The following is a 14,516-nucleotide window of genomic DNA, read 5'->3' as shown; positions in this document are numbered from 1 at the left end:
ACAAAAAAGTTCATCAGTCGTAACTGCACAGTCACACACAATTAGTATAGATATAGGGATTTCATGTGAGCAAAAGTCACATTCCCATACTACATCACTGGCTTGCCTACTTGGCTTCAAGGGCTTGCTTCATCAGTTCACCAGGAACAGGAGCCAGCAGGTGCTCCTAGCAGAGTGAAAATTTGGGAACCAGCAGATCATTCTGACATGAGTTTTAAATATACTAAAAATAGTGTTCATTTGCTTTTCAATGCATGAATTTGGGTCCAAAGAGGGTAGATGGGGAGTCCCAACCCCTTTTGTTCATATTTATTCAAGAGCACTAGCAATATGGTGGCATTGATACAGTTGGCAGTGTTCCAGCAGTCAGCTCCTGGCTCAGCTCAGCAAGCTAACAAAAGAGAGCCTGTGGAGAATGTTCAGTGATATTTTCATGATCTAATTCTGGGCTTCATTTCTTCCCAATAGTATTGATTACAGCTGAAGCATATGCCTTGTGTGTGGTGGTCCATTTTTAATTTTTCATGGTTGTGTTTGTGGCCATCATATAGGGTAAGTGTAAATTCTTCTTTGGACGTAGCATTGTCACGTAGGGTCTTAGATATTTTGTCTGTAATCGCATGAACTTTGTTTTGGCTACAAATGTAGGTTTCAACAGTATTTTGTAGCTTTTATGGCTAATAAAATTGTCAGCTACAGAAATCAGACAAGAGTTTTACTTGTTGTTTTTTCACATATTCATATCCCCACCACACTATTACCTAGAGACACAGCTGTCACTGTGGTGTCACTAACATCAGCCACATTACTGCACACCTAGACATTTGTGTATAAAATCTTCAAGTTCACAGATCCTTTTCAGGTGAAAATCTTGTAAGACATCGATTTGTAGGTATAGTGATAAGAATGTGTAATTGATCTGAAGGAGTGGTGGAGTTAGCTCCCCTGCAAAGTTGCACCTCTAAGACAGCAGTGACGTCCAAGATGTCAGTTTACTTCGTATCACTAGTTCTGGAATTAACTGTCTCATCATGCCTGCTAGTGTGCTCACCAGGAGTTACAGATACCATGCGTTCTGTTGGTAGATTTAGCAACTGTTTATTTCTTGGTCTAGTTACTGTGATGCAGCAAACATGACAATTTTGAATATAACCCTGCTTTTTCTGCTGGAGGGATGTGTGATAGAGGGCTCTACATATTAACCAGATTTGTTAGTACAGCTTACCAGATTATTTCAGGTGCACTGTAGTAATCAGCTGGCAGTACATTTTACCGAAGGTGTCATGAAATGCCGCAGACACATCTGCCAGCAGAAGTACCTCTGTCTTGTGTCAGAGACCATGGTCAAATGTCTTCTGCATGCTGATAGACTTTTCTTTAATATGCCAGCACAGCTTAGTTGGCTTAAGAGGCCTCTGTTGGTGAATTTCTGCATTCCATGCTGCTCCTGTATTAATATGGGTAAACCCCTTTGCATGTAAGGAGGGTAACGTCATGTCTGTTGCCATGTATCTGTGTCATGGAATGCCTCCTTTGGTGTCTTCACTTCCAGCTTTTCCAGGCGGCTATTCACAAACTGAGGACTCAGTAAACTGGAACTGTCCTAGTGAAAATGTCTTATACTTTTCAATGTTATTTTGGAATGGTATTGAGATTTTTACAATGTTGCTGTTCAGTTGCCTCCATAAAAGATGACCATCATATCCATGCAGGCTGTGATTAAAGACTGGTCCTTTAGTTTTGTCTAGGTAGAAGCGTAGCTTTATGTTAGACATGTTGTGTGAAGTGCCATGGTATTTGCCAGTGATATGGCAGTGGCCTTGTACCCAGTCACTATCTAGTGCCCTACAGTAAATGTGACAGTCTGTTGCTTTCTGGAAATCCCTTATTCCATCTCTGTCCATGAAAATCTCACCCACATAATGGAGCATCTTGAATTTCATCCAGATGATTCATAAGGTATTGGATGAAAGTGGCAATGGCTCCCTCTCTGCATTAAAGGAGAGGCTCCTTGGAAATGCTTTTGCAGAGGAAATGCACAAAGCAAAAGCTTCTCAGTGTGTGGTCTACGATTTTATGCCTGTTGCTTTCCATGGTTCTCCTTCTCATTTGTTGAGCAGTAAGACTGGCACGTTCAGTGCCACAAAAACTGCATAGATGATACACATTTGGTTATTTTAGTTCTTAAAGACTGTGATGTTTTTTCCTGGCATTTTGTCTTTACTGTTGCAGTCTTTTATGTGGGCTTCCAGTAAGTTGACTCAGCTAAAGGCATCAAGACACCAGTGGCAGACATGTTTTTTCCCCATGTGGTTGTTATGTTCATATTCCAGTCAGCTAAGGTTCTATATCCAGACATGTTGACACTTTTCGCTTGCACCTTTGGTACATGTGAGCAGCAAGAAGTATATCATATGTTCCCAAACGCCTTTGCTAATGTGTAGCAGTAGAGGCCATTTTTCCAGCCGAAGACATTAACTGAAGGGTTTGGTTGAATCACTTGAATATGTTAATATCTTTACACTTTACAGAAAAGTAGATGCCTGAAAAATCTAGCTCGCCCAAGTTCTTACAGTACTAGCCTGACCTATTTTCATTTCTATCCTCTGGTGGGTAAATAGGCAACAGAATCACTGACTCAAAAAAGCGGTTATCATTGTTCTTCAAAATGATATCTGGCCATGACGTTATGTACTTTGGTGTTGGAATGTAGCTCTGTCAAATGGGTGGTACTGCAACACATCAAGGTTCCACTTCACAACCAGCAAATTCCAATCCTGACTGACCATGTATATATATACTTCAGGCTGCTTTATTACCTGACATTAGCTTGAGCAATCAGCTGCTTGATTTCATCAGCACACAGGATGATGGTGGAATTGTTTTGGAAATAGGTCATCACTTTCATCTTGTCTGCTAGCTCAACTTCTTCATTTTGCACACCTGCTACATATTTTTCCAACTGTGCCATCAGCACAAGGCTGAACTTAGGCCATCCACAATGGCCATTTTCTTTTCAAGTACAGCTTGTACTATATGTGAAGTAGCATTGAGAAATATATTAGCTTCAAGCCACTTTTCTGGCACAGTGATGCGATAGTCTCTTACTGTAGTTCTGTCTTTGCCAAAGAGTAGTACTTGACTGCTTTTCATTGAAGCTTAACTATGTTTTTCTTTTCCTTTTGCTTTTAAGCAGCTAGCTGAACCTCAGCATCAAACACATTGAGGTATTCAGCAGCTGTGACATCATCTTCCTGTATGTTGTGCAAAACTGGCACTGGAGGAGCTGGAATTATGGTAGTATTGGGGCCAGAACCAATTGCTAAGTTGAAACTAGTTGATGAGGATCTATTTGGCAATAGGGCATCTAGCGACTGATTGCATTCCCTTTGAATTTTTTTCCCAATGCAAGGCAGCTTGTTCATATATGTGTTAGTAAACATGGTGCAATAAATATTTGCTTACTGGGGTATCTCTCTCTAGAATGGTTTTGGTTTGTTTGCAGTTTGCAAAAAAATGGGGGGCCCTGAGTGGCCAAGTGGTCTAAAGCGCTTTCCGTTACGGATCACTGCCATCACACCTCCGTCTGCGTGGGTTCGAGTCTCAGATTCGGCCAATGTGGGTATGTGAGAAAGCTTGCCAGTAGCTTCTCGTGGGTCGGTGGTTCTTTCCGGGGATTTCCCGGGTTCTTCCTCCACCATTAATACTGGCCACCATGTATAACCTATCATGTGCTGAATAATGGTGTTAAACCCTACAACAACAACAACAGCAACAAGAACAACAAAATAACTGCATTAAAATGCCTCCTTGCCCTGTTCTCTGTTCTCTTCATGTCTTTTGCCACATGTTTACCATCACACCTAACACATCCTAAACTTGGTTCATGTTCCAGTGCTGCACTTCCAGCCAGACTCTATATTCTTTTTTAAGCTCTGCCGCATGCAAAACACAGTATTCATTTATGCATTTTTCCCATGCAGCTCTTTGGTACCTAGCTTAAGCCAAACACAATTGTTTTTGCCACAAACCATACTTAATGTTGTAAAAAGTTTTTACTTAATAATCTCCAAGCATTATGACAAATTACACACACTTAATTAAATGTGATGTTCTTCCATGCAGTTTGAGCCAACCTCATGTGTGGTTTTCCCCAGAAACAGCTAACTGGCTCTGGAGCTAGCTGGAACAGTGTGCTGGTTCCCAAATGTTTTGTTCTGGTGTAAGCTTCCACAGTTTTCCTTTCCTGGAAGCAATTTGTGACTTCGTAACTGATTTAGCAAGCAGGTTGCTAAGCTGAGTGAGGTCAACTGGCTGGTAAACTGGTTAGGGCAATCTGGTTGGCCAAAACAGGGCGAACTGGTTAGGGCAATCTGGTTGGCCAAAACAGGGCAAACTGGTTAGGGCAATCTGGTTGGCCAAAACAGGGCAAGCTGGTGAGCGAAAAGGTAGTGGTATGGGAATGTGAAATTGCTGATGAAACATTTCCAATGCTCTTACAGTTGTTAACTTTTTAGACTTTTGTGACAAAAAAGTAAACCACTTGCTGCAGATGTACATGTAGTTTACATGCATGGCCTTTATATTTTCAGGCCATCTAAGCAGTTTTACAAATTTACAAGTTTCTTGAACTTGTTTGAATTAAGGATGGGCAGGTCATACATTCTTTACAAAAATCAATTCCATTTAACACATCCTTCAACATTTCTATTTTCAACTGCTTTTATTCTGCCATACCAATTTTAACAATCTGGTTTTTGTAAGCTTACTAGGCATTAAGGCTTTAAATATTATACAAATAATGTCAATTCATTATTCATTCCAATATTGATAGAAACAAATAATGCAAAAATTTTGACAACAGTTGGCATGGAACATACCTTCATCAAACCTCTTCAGTATGTCACAGATCTGCTTAACAAGTTTGATCATAATTTGAGTTTTATGTCAATTACAAGTTTTAATATTTATTGAATGCCATCCAGTATACCATATATATGCACTTATAAGACTAGTCCAACTGCAAATTGATGACCCAGATCTGGCTTCACATAATGCACTGGCAGATCTGGGTCTCTGCAGTTTGTTAGGAGTAATCAGTGGAAGAAACACATAGACCCTGATATGCAGGCACATTATGTTACAGCAGATCAGGATCTTTGTTGTTTGCAGTTTGACTTGAGTTATAAGCAAGTATATACTGTAGTTTAAAAAGAATAAGCACTGTATAAAATACTATAGACACTAGTTATCAATGGACCCAGGTTGCCAAGTTTTGTAAGGCATTCATCTTTTTGGATCACTGACATCACACCTCTGTCAACATGGGTTCAAGTGTCTGCTAACGTAGATATGTGTGAAAGTTTGTGAGTAGCTTCCTGTGGGTTGGTGGTTCTTCCCAGGGTTTTCCTGGGTTCTTCCCTTTCCAATTGTACTGGCTGCCATTTAGAGCCTATCTTGTGCTGAAAAATGGCATCCAACCCACAAATACAAACACACATTAGTTCTTAGAAACTGCATCACCAGTTTTCATTAAAGTTGTGTTTGGCTATTTTGGCACTTCTCAGCTACATGAACAATTTCATGCCACTTGGATGACTGCTCCTGTGGCCTAGTGGTTAGAGTGTCCACCTCAGATGCAGGAGGTCGCAGGTTTGAACCCTGGCTGAGTCACACCAAAGACTTGTAAAAATGGTACTTGCAGCCGCCTTGCTTGGCACTCAGCATTAAGAGGTTAGTATTAGGACTGGTCAGCCTGATGTCAGGATAATGTGACTGGGTGGGACATCATGCTACATGTCTGGAGCATGATGCCCCAGTGTTAGACATTACTATAAACTCACACTGCAGGCATTGAAGCAAATGACTGAAAAATGTTAAAGCTATGTTAAAAACCCAAATCTCACACACACACATTCATGCCACTTGGGCAGCTGGTCATTTGGATATGTTTTAGGTGAGGGCACCCAGTGCAAGAAACTCATAGCTTAAGGTGGATGGAATTATTTGCAAATGGTAAATTTTGCAGACACATTCAGTTGCTTAATGCAAACTTTAAAACTACTGCTACATTAGTAATGTAGTTCATGGGCTTGATTATACTGTAACAAATTTTATAAACTGAATCAGGTAAGAGGAATCTGTGATTCTGTTACAATATTTGATCATTACAAATTGATTAATAGGGAGAATGGAATGAGTCATTGCAGCAACAACAAAAAATCTCATATACCTTAGCAGGAACTACCACTTCTTTTCGGTAATTTGTTAAGAATCAATACACAGTGTTTGTCTTTCTTTGTGTGCCATCAGTACTCGTGTATTTTGTGCACTCAACTCTGAATCGCAGGTGCCAAGATTTGCTGTTATGTGCTGGCAGATCAGGGTATGCAATTTGTTGGTGGAAATAATAGACACAGCAAAAATCATTAGACTGGTCTGCTGGACTCATTAGACTGGTCTGCTGGTGCATTATGCATTATTAAACTGTTCACAGTTGAACATTTATCATCCATGAGAAAAATATTTGATTAACAGAATTTTCATTTACAGGTCATTTTAGGGCTCAGTTGATCAATTATTGATTAACTTCATCAAATATAGATGCCTTGGTACAACTAAATACTATTGGGATTTTATTGTCTGGTTCATAGCATAGCTGAATTCAGTTTTTTAGACTGAAGTTTGCATAAAACATTGTATGCATTACAATTGCTTGGGTGGTTCAGATGCCAGGAGGTTATATTCCATAAATGAATACAAATTATAATGTGCTCATTGTATCATTCATGCAGGATTTTTTTTATCTCTATGACACTGTCAAAAATGGTGTTTTCATTGGTGCCTAAACTTTTGAATATGGGATGTAGTCATTTTGATGCCACAGAACATTCTTCATTGTTAACAACCACAAAATTCACCAAAATTTAGTTTATTAATGTCAACAAAATCTGTAAATGTTTGGACACTGCACTAAATGAAAATGGTACTGCTTGAAAAATCCAGTATGGTTGCCACAGTGACCATCTTGAAAATCATGTTCTTCTACTCTTTAATGGATGGTCACATCAGTATCACATAAATAGTTCTTATAATGGCTGGTTGGTCTTAAATGAAAATGTTGCCAATCTCACATCCAATATGGCTTTCCTTGCAGCCATGCTAAAAAAAATTTTTGTAGCTACTCCACCTGGAAAACAATATCAATTTGTAGTTTTTACCAGAATTCTTCCAATGTCTAGCTGGTTCTAATTGAAAATGGTGCAGTTCAGACATCCAACATGGCTTCCATGGTAGCCATATTGAATTTTTTTATCATTACTTCTTATGAACAGAAAGTCATCAACATAGGGCTTTTACCAGAAGACTCCTTATGATGTTACTACTTCTTCTTGATGGAAAGTCATATTGGATTTTGGTCAGGTTACTTAGAGTACTTAAGATGTCTAGTTTATCATGAATGCAAATGGTACCAATCTTAAATCAAATGTGGCACCACAGGAGCCATCTTGAAAATCTTGTCATCACTCCTCCTCCTCCTGGATGGATGGTTATATTGGCATGAGATTTTCACCAAAATTCTAATTCTGTCTAGTTTGTCCTAAATGAAAATGCTGCCAATCTTACATCCGTTATGGCTGTCACAGGAGCTAGTTTGCAAATCACATCATTCAAGATAATAAGAGATGGTTTCAACACTCGGCAGTTATAAAGAAGAATGGTCTTATCTTGAATAAGTTAGAACTTCTTGCAGAACCCTGACATTACTATCACTTTGATATCTGTGTGAACATCCATCATGATGTCCATCAACACTCAAGATTAACCTTACTGTTAAATTTTTTTTGCTTTCCTTTTATGTTTGTTTTTTCTGACTAAATAAGTGCTTCATTATCAGCACTCAGGTATAGCAGCAGGTAATTTCTAGCTTCTTATGTATGTTTTGTATATTTCATGGCATTGTGTCAGATCATTTAAAGAATAGATGTATTTAGAATAAAATTTGAAGCATTTACCAAGTTTTCTAATCATGTTAAATTTTTAATGAAATTTTGAATGTTATGCTTTTGTGAAAACCTTGGCATAACTTTGGTGGTATCATTTTGGTGATTCCTTCCTAAATAATATTGAAAAGTGATGAAAAAATCCTAACTGTTGCATCAATGTGCTTTCTTTTTCAGACAGGGACTGCTGACTGAAAAGAAAGTTTCTCTTGACATGTTAAAGCAAGCAGCTAATTAATTATGTCTTGATCAACTGGAATTGTTTATTTCTTACAAACTGTATTTTAAGGACACAGTGTGGATCTACTGTAATTTGATTCACTTTAATTGACAATTGCCAAAGCAGAGATAAACCGTGCCTCCTCATTAGCTTAATATATGAAAAGCTTTTTTTAAAAATCTTTATCACTTCAGAGAGTTATTTTGGTTTTGATAATAATTTCATAAAAACTGGAGGAAAGACCAGAGTGAATTATAGCAACTTGACCTTGTACATATTGTGTCGTGCAAACTGTCTAGGTGTCAGACCATCCATGAACCTGGATGTTGATTTATAGTCAGACATGGACAGCATTTCAGACATGATTATGTAACATTTCTCACAAATACCCGATTGAGATTGGTCATTGTTCATTGTTGCATTGGAAATTTGAATGCAACTATTGACTGGCAGCTGATGGTTTACAGGTGGAGCTTTGGGATTTGTCAGTTAAAGTTATTTTACATGTGGAATATTATCAGGAAAATATTATAGACACTATGGTATGTATATACCTGTTCTTTGATTGGTGTAGTTCGAAATCCTCTGAGTATGTTGTGGCTAACATATACAGGTATCTTGTATTTTCAGGTGAATATGGATGCCTTGTCAAGCCTCAAAGAATTCTCATGTCTAGTCCTAAGTATGTTATTTAACCTCAATATGGATGTATTCATACTTTTGTGTGTGCATGTCTTTGTTTGTGTATGCATGGTCATGTGCAGAGAGTGTGTGGTAATGTATCACTCTTTTAAAGTTCATATATTTCCAATTGTTTTAGAAATGGTCAGTCCTCCAGGTACATTTTTCTCACACACAGACCAATGGCAAGTGGCCTTACAAAGCACTTGCCCCATGGCAAATCCTTCTTGCCCTTAAGATATACTTGTATCACAGAATCAAGAGGCCCCTTGGGCAAGTAACTTTCTGAGGAAAAGGAATTTAAATATCGTCCAGGTGGATGGCTATTCTTTGTTGGAGTGCTGAATCTGTGTGTTGCTTCTTATTCTTAAATGTTAATTTGAGGTATGCTTAATTGTAAAAATGCTTATAATTCCTTACACTTACAAGGGGTTTTATTATTATTATTATTATTATTATTATTATTATTAGTTTATGCTATATTTGGCCAGAATTTAAAAAGAATGAAATCTTAAAATTATGACACAGTTTTCAAGACTGATATGACCATTTAATGTTATCTGCTCTGATCAGTGCTACTAAAATCAGTTCTGTTAAACCGATTGTTATAAAGAGATTTTCCTCAAAGAGATCAGGATGAAATAGCTTGTTAGGAAAAAATGAAATTATTTGTCTGTTTTGAAAAATTGCTGCCATTTAGTCATTAAGTATGTGATGGATCTGACTGCTGATTTTCATCTTCTATCCAATCTGGCTCTGATTGTTACTGTTAATAGTATAGTTAAATAAATAGGTAGGTAGGTAGGTATTAATTGTCACTGAGATATACAACACTATCAATTCAGCTACTTTGGGCAGAAGTATATTTTTAGCTGTATTGATTTATCAGCATCTGTTCAGTTGTCTGTCTATGGATCTTAACATGTATATAATATATACTTCTAAGAATCAGAATTATTCTTGGAGGATTTAATTTCGTACTTTACCATGAAAAATTAAGTCCACCAGGGTTGTTGTGTTGGGTGCTATGGTAAACAGTTCAGGTGCAATGATTCATCAGTATTTTCAGGGATGGTCCTGGCTTTTAAAATGTTACCAAAAAGGTCGCCAACCTCAATATTTTGTTGCCAATTTTCAAAAAATGTCGCCAGAACAAGTAGTGAATATTTTTCCAAGTTTGTTAATGTAATAGGCAATGAAAACTGAATAAGACGGGATAGTTATTACTTTATTGACAAACAGTACGGCTATAATATGACAAAATAAATCATTACATGACTGTTATGCACTATTAAAATGTCATAGAATGTCACATGATAATCAGTCGCGATTGTAGTAAGCCACTAAGAAAGTGTTCCTCATGGCACTGATAATGGCATTTTTACTTTTACTAATAGCAGCGATCTTTGCTACTTTCAGGGTCTTTGCATCCCGCATCACAGTTAGTGCATAGGTTTGACTGTTGTCACCTGAAAAAAATGCATTATCAAATGTAAAATATCCACTTTCCTGCCATCTACAGTGTTTTGCTATTTTTTTAATAGAAGCATCAGGTATTAAGCAAATCTATATTATGTATATTATTTTCCAAATAATAGTTTTGTACGGAACTTTTGTTAATGACATTTTAATACTAAAACACTATGACCGTAGTTTGCAATGTAAGATAAGTAACGTACAATGCAACCATCGATTTCATGCATTCAGTAATTAAATGCGCCCCCCCCCCCCCCCCCCCCCCCACCATTTTTATGGCTAGCTTCACAAAGTACATCTCCATCAACCAGGAGTTCAAAAATTTATTTTTGCCACGCTTTACATGCTTTGCTTATAGTAAATCACTTCCTAAATCCCAAGAATGATCACTGAATGCTGTAAAATTTTTCTCAACAAATAAACTAGGATCTCCATTCCCATCAATGAAGCTTACATGAGTCAACACCTGGCATTAATGTACCATATATATGAGCATTAATTTCCATCATTAAATTAAATGAAGGAATGAAAAAACATCACAGAGCATATGTGGCCCCCCCCCCCCCCCCGCCCGCCCCCGCCACACACAAAAAAACAATTCGAAAACATTTGTTATTGAGTCCAACAGTGTTAAATGCATATACTAGTTAACAATAAGGAAATAAGGTGGGATATAAAATGTGGGAAATAGTTATCATGTGTATGGTAGCTTGTGACAACATTTGAACTGTTAACATAAATTCACACCCATTTTAGGCATTGTTATAACAAAAAGGGCATGGTTTATTTGTCAATCAATTGCTAGTGCTTTCACTCACTGTAGAACAGGCGGTTTCTTTGAAGTATGTCGAAGAGGCTTAAAACTAACCTTCAGCTATTGTATAGAATATGAAATGGGGGCACATGGGGGGGTGGGCAAAGAACGCGTTCCACAGCAAGAAATGGTATGTCCTTTTTGAAAATTTCATGTGTATTGGACCCAAAAAATAGGAAAATATGTAGTGAAAATGATGCTTAAATATGCCACAAAAAAAAACTCCCAGTGGTAGGGCCCAATCTGCATGTTTTCAGATTCAATCTCCCAACTTGGCTTTTAAAAAGATTTATCTTTTGCATGACATGCTAGAATAACTGTACAGTATTAAATTAATTTATTCAATGACTATCTGAATTCTTTGGAAATTAATTAATTCTTTCTGTACATTTGAAATTTCAATACAGAAGGGGCATTTTTCATTGGAATGTATTCAGATTTCTTGCAACTATTGGAATTGATAAGATTTTTAGGAACTAGGAATCCATTCACCATGTTCTAAGTTAATTTAATTCTTTCACTCCCATATTTTGATTAATAAATTATTTTTAATTATGCAAAACGTGTTTGCATAATTTAAGTCCCTGCAGTCGTAACATGGGATTGACAGCAAAAATAAAAGATCAATGAGCAAAATTAACATATATTACTTACCAAGCCTGGATTCATTTTTGGTGACACTCCTTCTTCAAATTATCACATCCAGTTTTAAATGAATTGATGACTTGTGCCTTGATACATATATCACAGAATATCTGCTTTAACTTTGTATCATATCTCAGCCACGGACGCCCAAGTTTCCAGCTGACGAGAAATTTTCAGGAACTTTTGACCCATTCCTCATGATATGGTGTTGCACTTGAAGCATTACTACCATCACTACATGTAGATGATGTTGGACTGTCAGGTATAACATCAGATTCAGTGACTGTGTTGTCTGATGAATTTGCACTAAATCCAAATGCTTTTAATTTTATTAACTTAATTTTAGGATGAGATGATGAACATGCAACGTCTAACTTATGTTTACCCATGATAATGTTGCACTGTTAACAGTATATAATTCTGATCGAAATTTTTTCCATTTGCTTTGTATTTATACACAGTAATCAGTACTTCAAAGGTAATCAGTTTTCTCAAAAGTTTCAGCAAAACTGTTTTTTGGTATATTTAAAAAGAAACAATAGAAGGATTAGCCATCATTCAATTAATTGTAGTTCTTTCTGTTCGCATCTATGTAGGTTGGACGATTGTAAGTATAGTCTGGTAGCATGATTGAGTGTATCACAACATACAGTACTCAGGCCAGATGTCAACATAAGCGGATTGTGATGTAACAGTGCAGTGTAAAGATGGGTTTGTTGTTGTTGTTGTTGTAGGGTTTAACGCCATTTTTCAGCACACGATAGGCTATACATGGCAGCCAGTTTTATGGTGGAGGAAGAACCCGGGAAAATCCCGGAAAGAACCACCGACCCACAAGAAGCTACTGGCAAGCTTTCTCACATACCCACATTAGCCGAAACCGAGACTCAAACAAAGATGGGTTTGTCAATACAAACAAAGGATTTGTTTATGTAACAGATAGATTCGAGTGCATTGCGTATCTAAGTTTGAGGCTTCCTTTCATGGTCCCTTGGAATTTCTCCACTCCAAATCCATGATTGTATGTACAAATTGAACAGCAAAAAAGTATGTCGCCAAAATAAATTGCCAGATGGTATATTTTGTCGCCGATAAGGGAAAAAAATCTCAATTTGCGACATTGGCCAAGCACAGGACGATCCCTGTTATTGATGCATAAGTACTTTTGCCATACCAATACACATACATTATCAATACACATACATTATCAATACAAGAGGTGGGGAATCAATGCAAAACAATGCTTATCCTGCACAGGTTACCTTAATATTCATTGGTCATGAATAATTATTAGTCCTATACCTTTTTATTCTTTAAATTTGAGAATTCATCTGATAATGATGTTGCTGGCACAGGCACTGATTTTTGTCAGTAAAAATGCAAATTTATTGACAAGACCCACTCACCTTCTACAAACTAACACAAGGTGATGTATTGTGTAATGTCACTTACCAATTCCATGCTAGTTGTCTTATCCCAACAGAGAAACTTTGTGCAAAAGTGGTTATTCATTTATCTGTAAAGTGCATAAGTCATACATGGGGATAAAATCTGGAATGTCTCTTTTTATTTTGAGATATTTTGTCAATGACTGAATGTGCTGACAGGATAATGAAAATGAACACAGAATCAGCATGGGAACAGATTTAAAACTGCAAGAGTTTGTCACCTTGCATACATTTTTTTTCTGTAGATGGGGGTTGGTGTTGTCAATAGTTTTCTTTCTTCACTAACAAAAGCAAGCACTTTTGGCAGCGGCACTTGTTTTGCATCTGCAGGAAGTAAGGTGTGATAGATTTTGTTGGCATTCGTCTCCACTCCCACATCCAGAAATACAAGATGAGATTTTCCATGCTCGAGGAAATTGCACTATTTCTTTTATTTTGAAGATATCACCATAATATCTTCCAAATTAAGTGAAGACATAAAATTGGTAATTTAGATTTTTCAAAGCATTCATGTGGCCAAGATGATTCATGCATCTGATAAAATGGGGCAGCCTGGAATGACCTAAATGGTTTAATTAAAATCAATGAGATCAGGTAGTCTGTTTCTAAGTATTTTTGTTACCCTGTCATGGATGAGAATGGCATATTAATAGATACTAAGACAGTGCCCGTCTGTAATCTGCATACTTGAAATATTATCTCAACACACATAAATGAGCACCATCTACCACTGAAAGACCTTCTAAAGGTGAAAAGACCTTCAAGTTGATATGTGTATCATATTGTTTGCTGTGTATTGTGAATCGTATCGATCCATGGCACATGTGTATCATTTCACCCTTAGTAAATGGCATTCTCCTTCAATGTTTATTCCAATTAATTCATCTGATTTCTCCTAAGTCCCATAATTTTGTTTCCAATAGTTTTAAATTTACATTATCTGTGTATTTATCTATGTGTGTGTAAGGTTTCTTGTGCAAATGTGACCCCCTAATTTTCTGTTATTTTTGTTTTCATGTGAATATTTTCTACATGAAGTTCATTTCCTTTCTTGTTTACCATTCATAATGTGTAAAATGTTCGGAAATTTGTTAATTTTTTTCAAAATATAGTACTGTATTACATTGTATTAGTCAAAACAGATCTGATGATCTACTATTTTCAAACATAGATGAGTCAGTCTTTTGGTTAATTAGCATACTAAATATGAATAATATGGTATTTACAGG

General features: G+C 36.9%; 1 protein-coding gene across 2 annotated transcripts in view; it reads left to right on the top strand.

Annotated features, from left to right (window-relative positions):
* Positions 1 to 14,516, top strand: part of LOC149772845 (protein rogdi-like) — a 75,961-nt gene that overhangs the window by 22,681 nt on the left and 38,764 nt on the right. For both annotated transcript variants that reach the window (XM_089947217.1, XM_089947216.1), the window contains one exon: positions 8,854 to 8,905. In XM_089947217.1, coding sequence (XP_089803343.1) covers positions 8,854 to 8,905 — 52 coding nt within the window. The remainder of the gene's footprint in view (positions 1 to 8,853; positions 8,906 to 14,516) is intronic.

Source organism: Sinohyriopsis cumingii, unplaced genomic scaffold, assembly GCF_028554795.1.
Source record: "Sinohyriopsis cumingii isolate HCF-2022 unplaced genomic scaffold, ASM2855479v2 utg001101l, whole genome shotgun sequence".
Classification (NCBI taxonomy): domain Eukaryota; kingdom Metazoa; phylum Mollusca; class Bivalvia; order Unionida; family Unionidae; genus Sinohyriopsis; species Sinohyriopsis cumingii.
The sequence above is the reverse complement of the archived record's forward strand: the minus strand, read 5'-3'. Positions and strand labels throughout refer to the sequence as shown.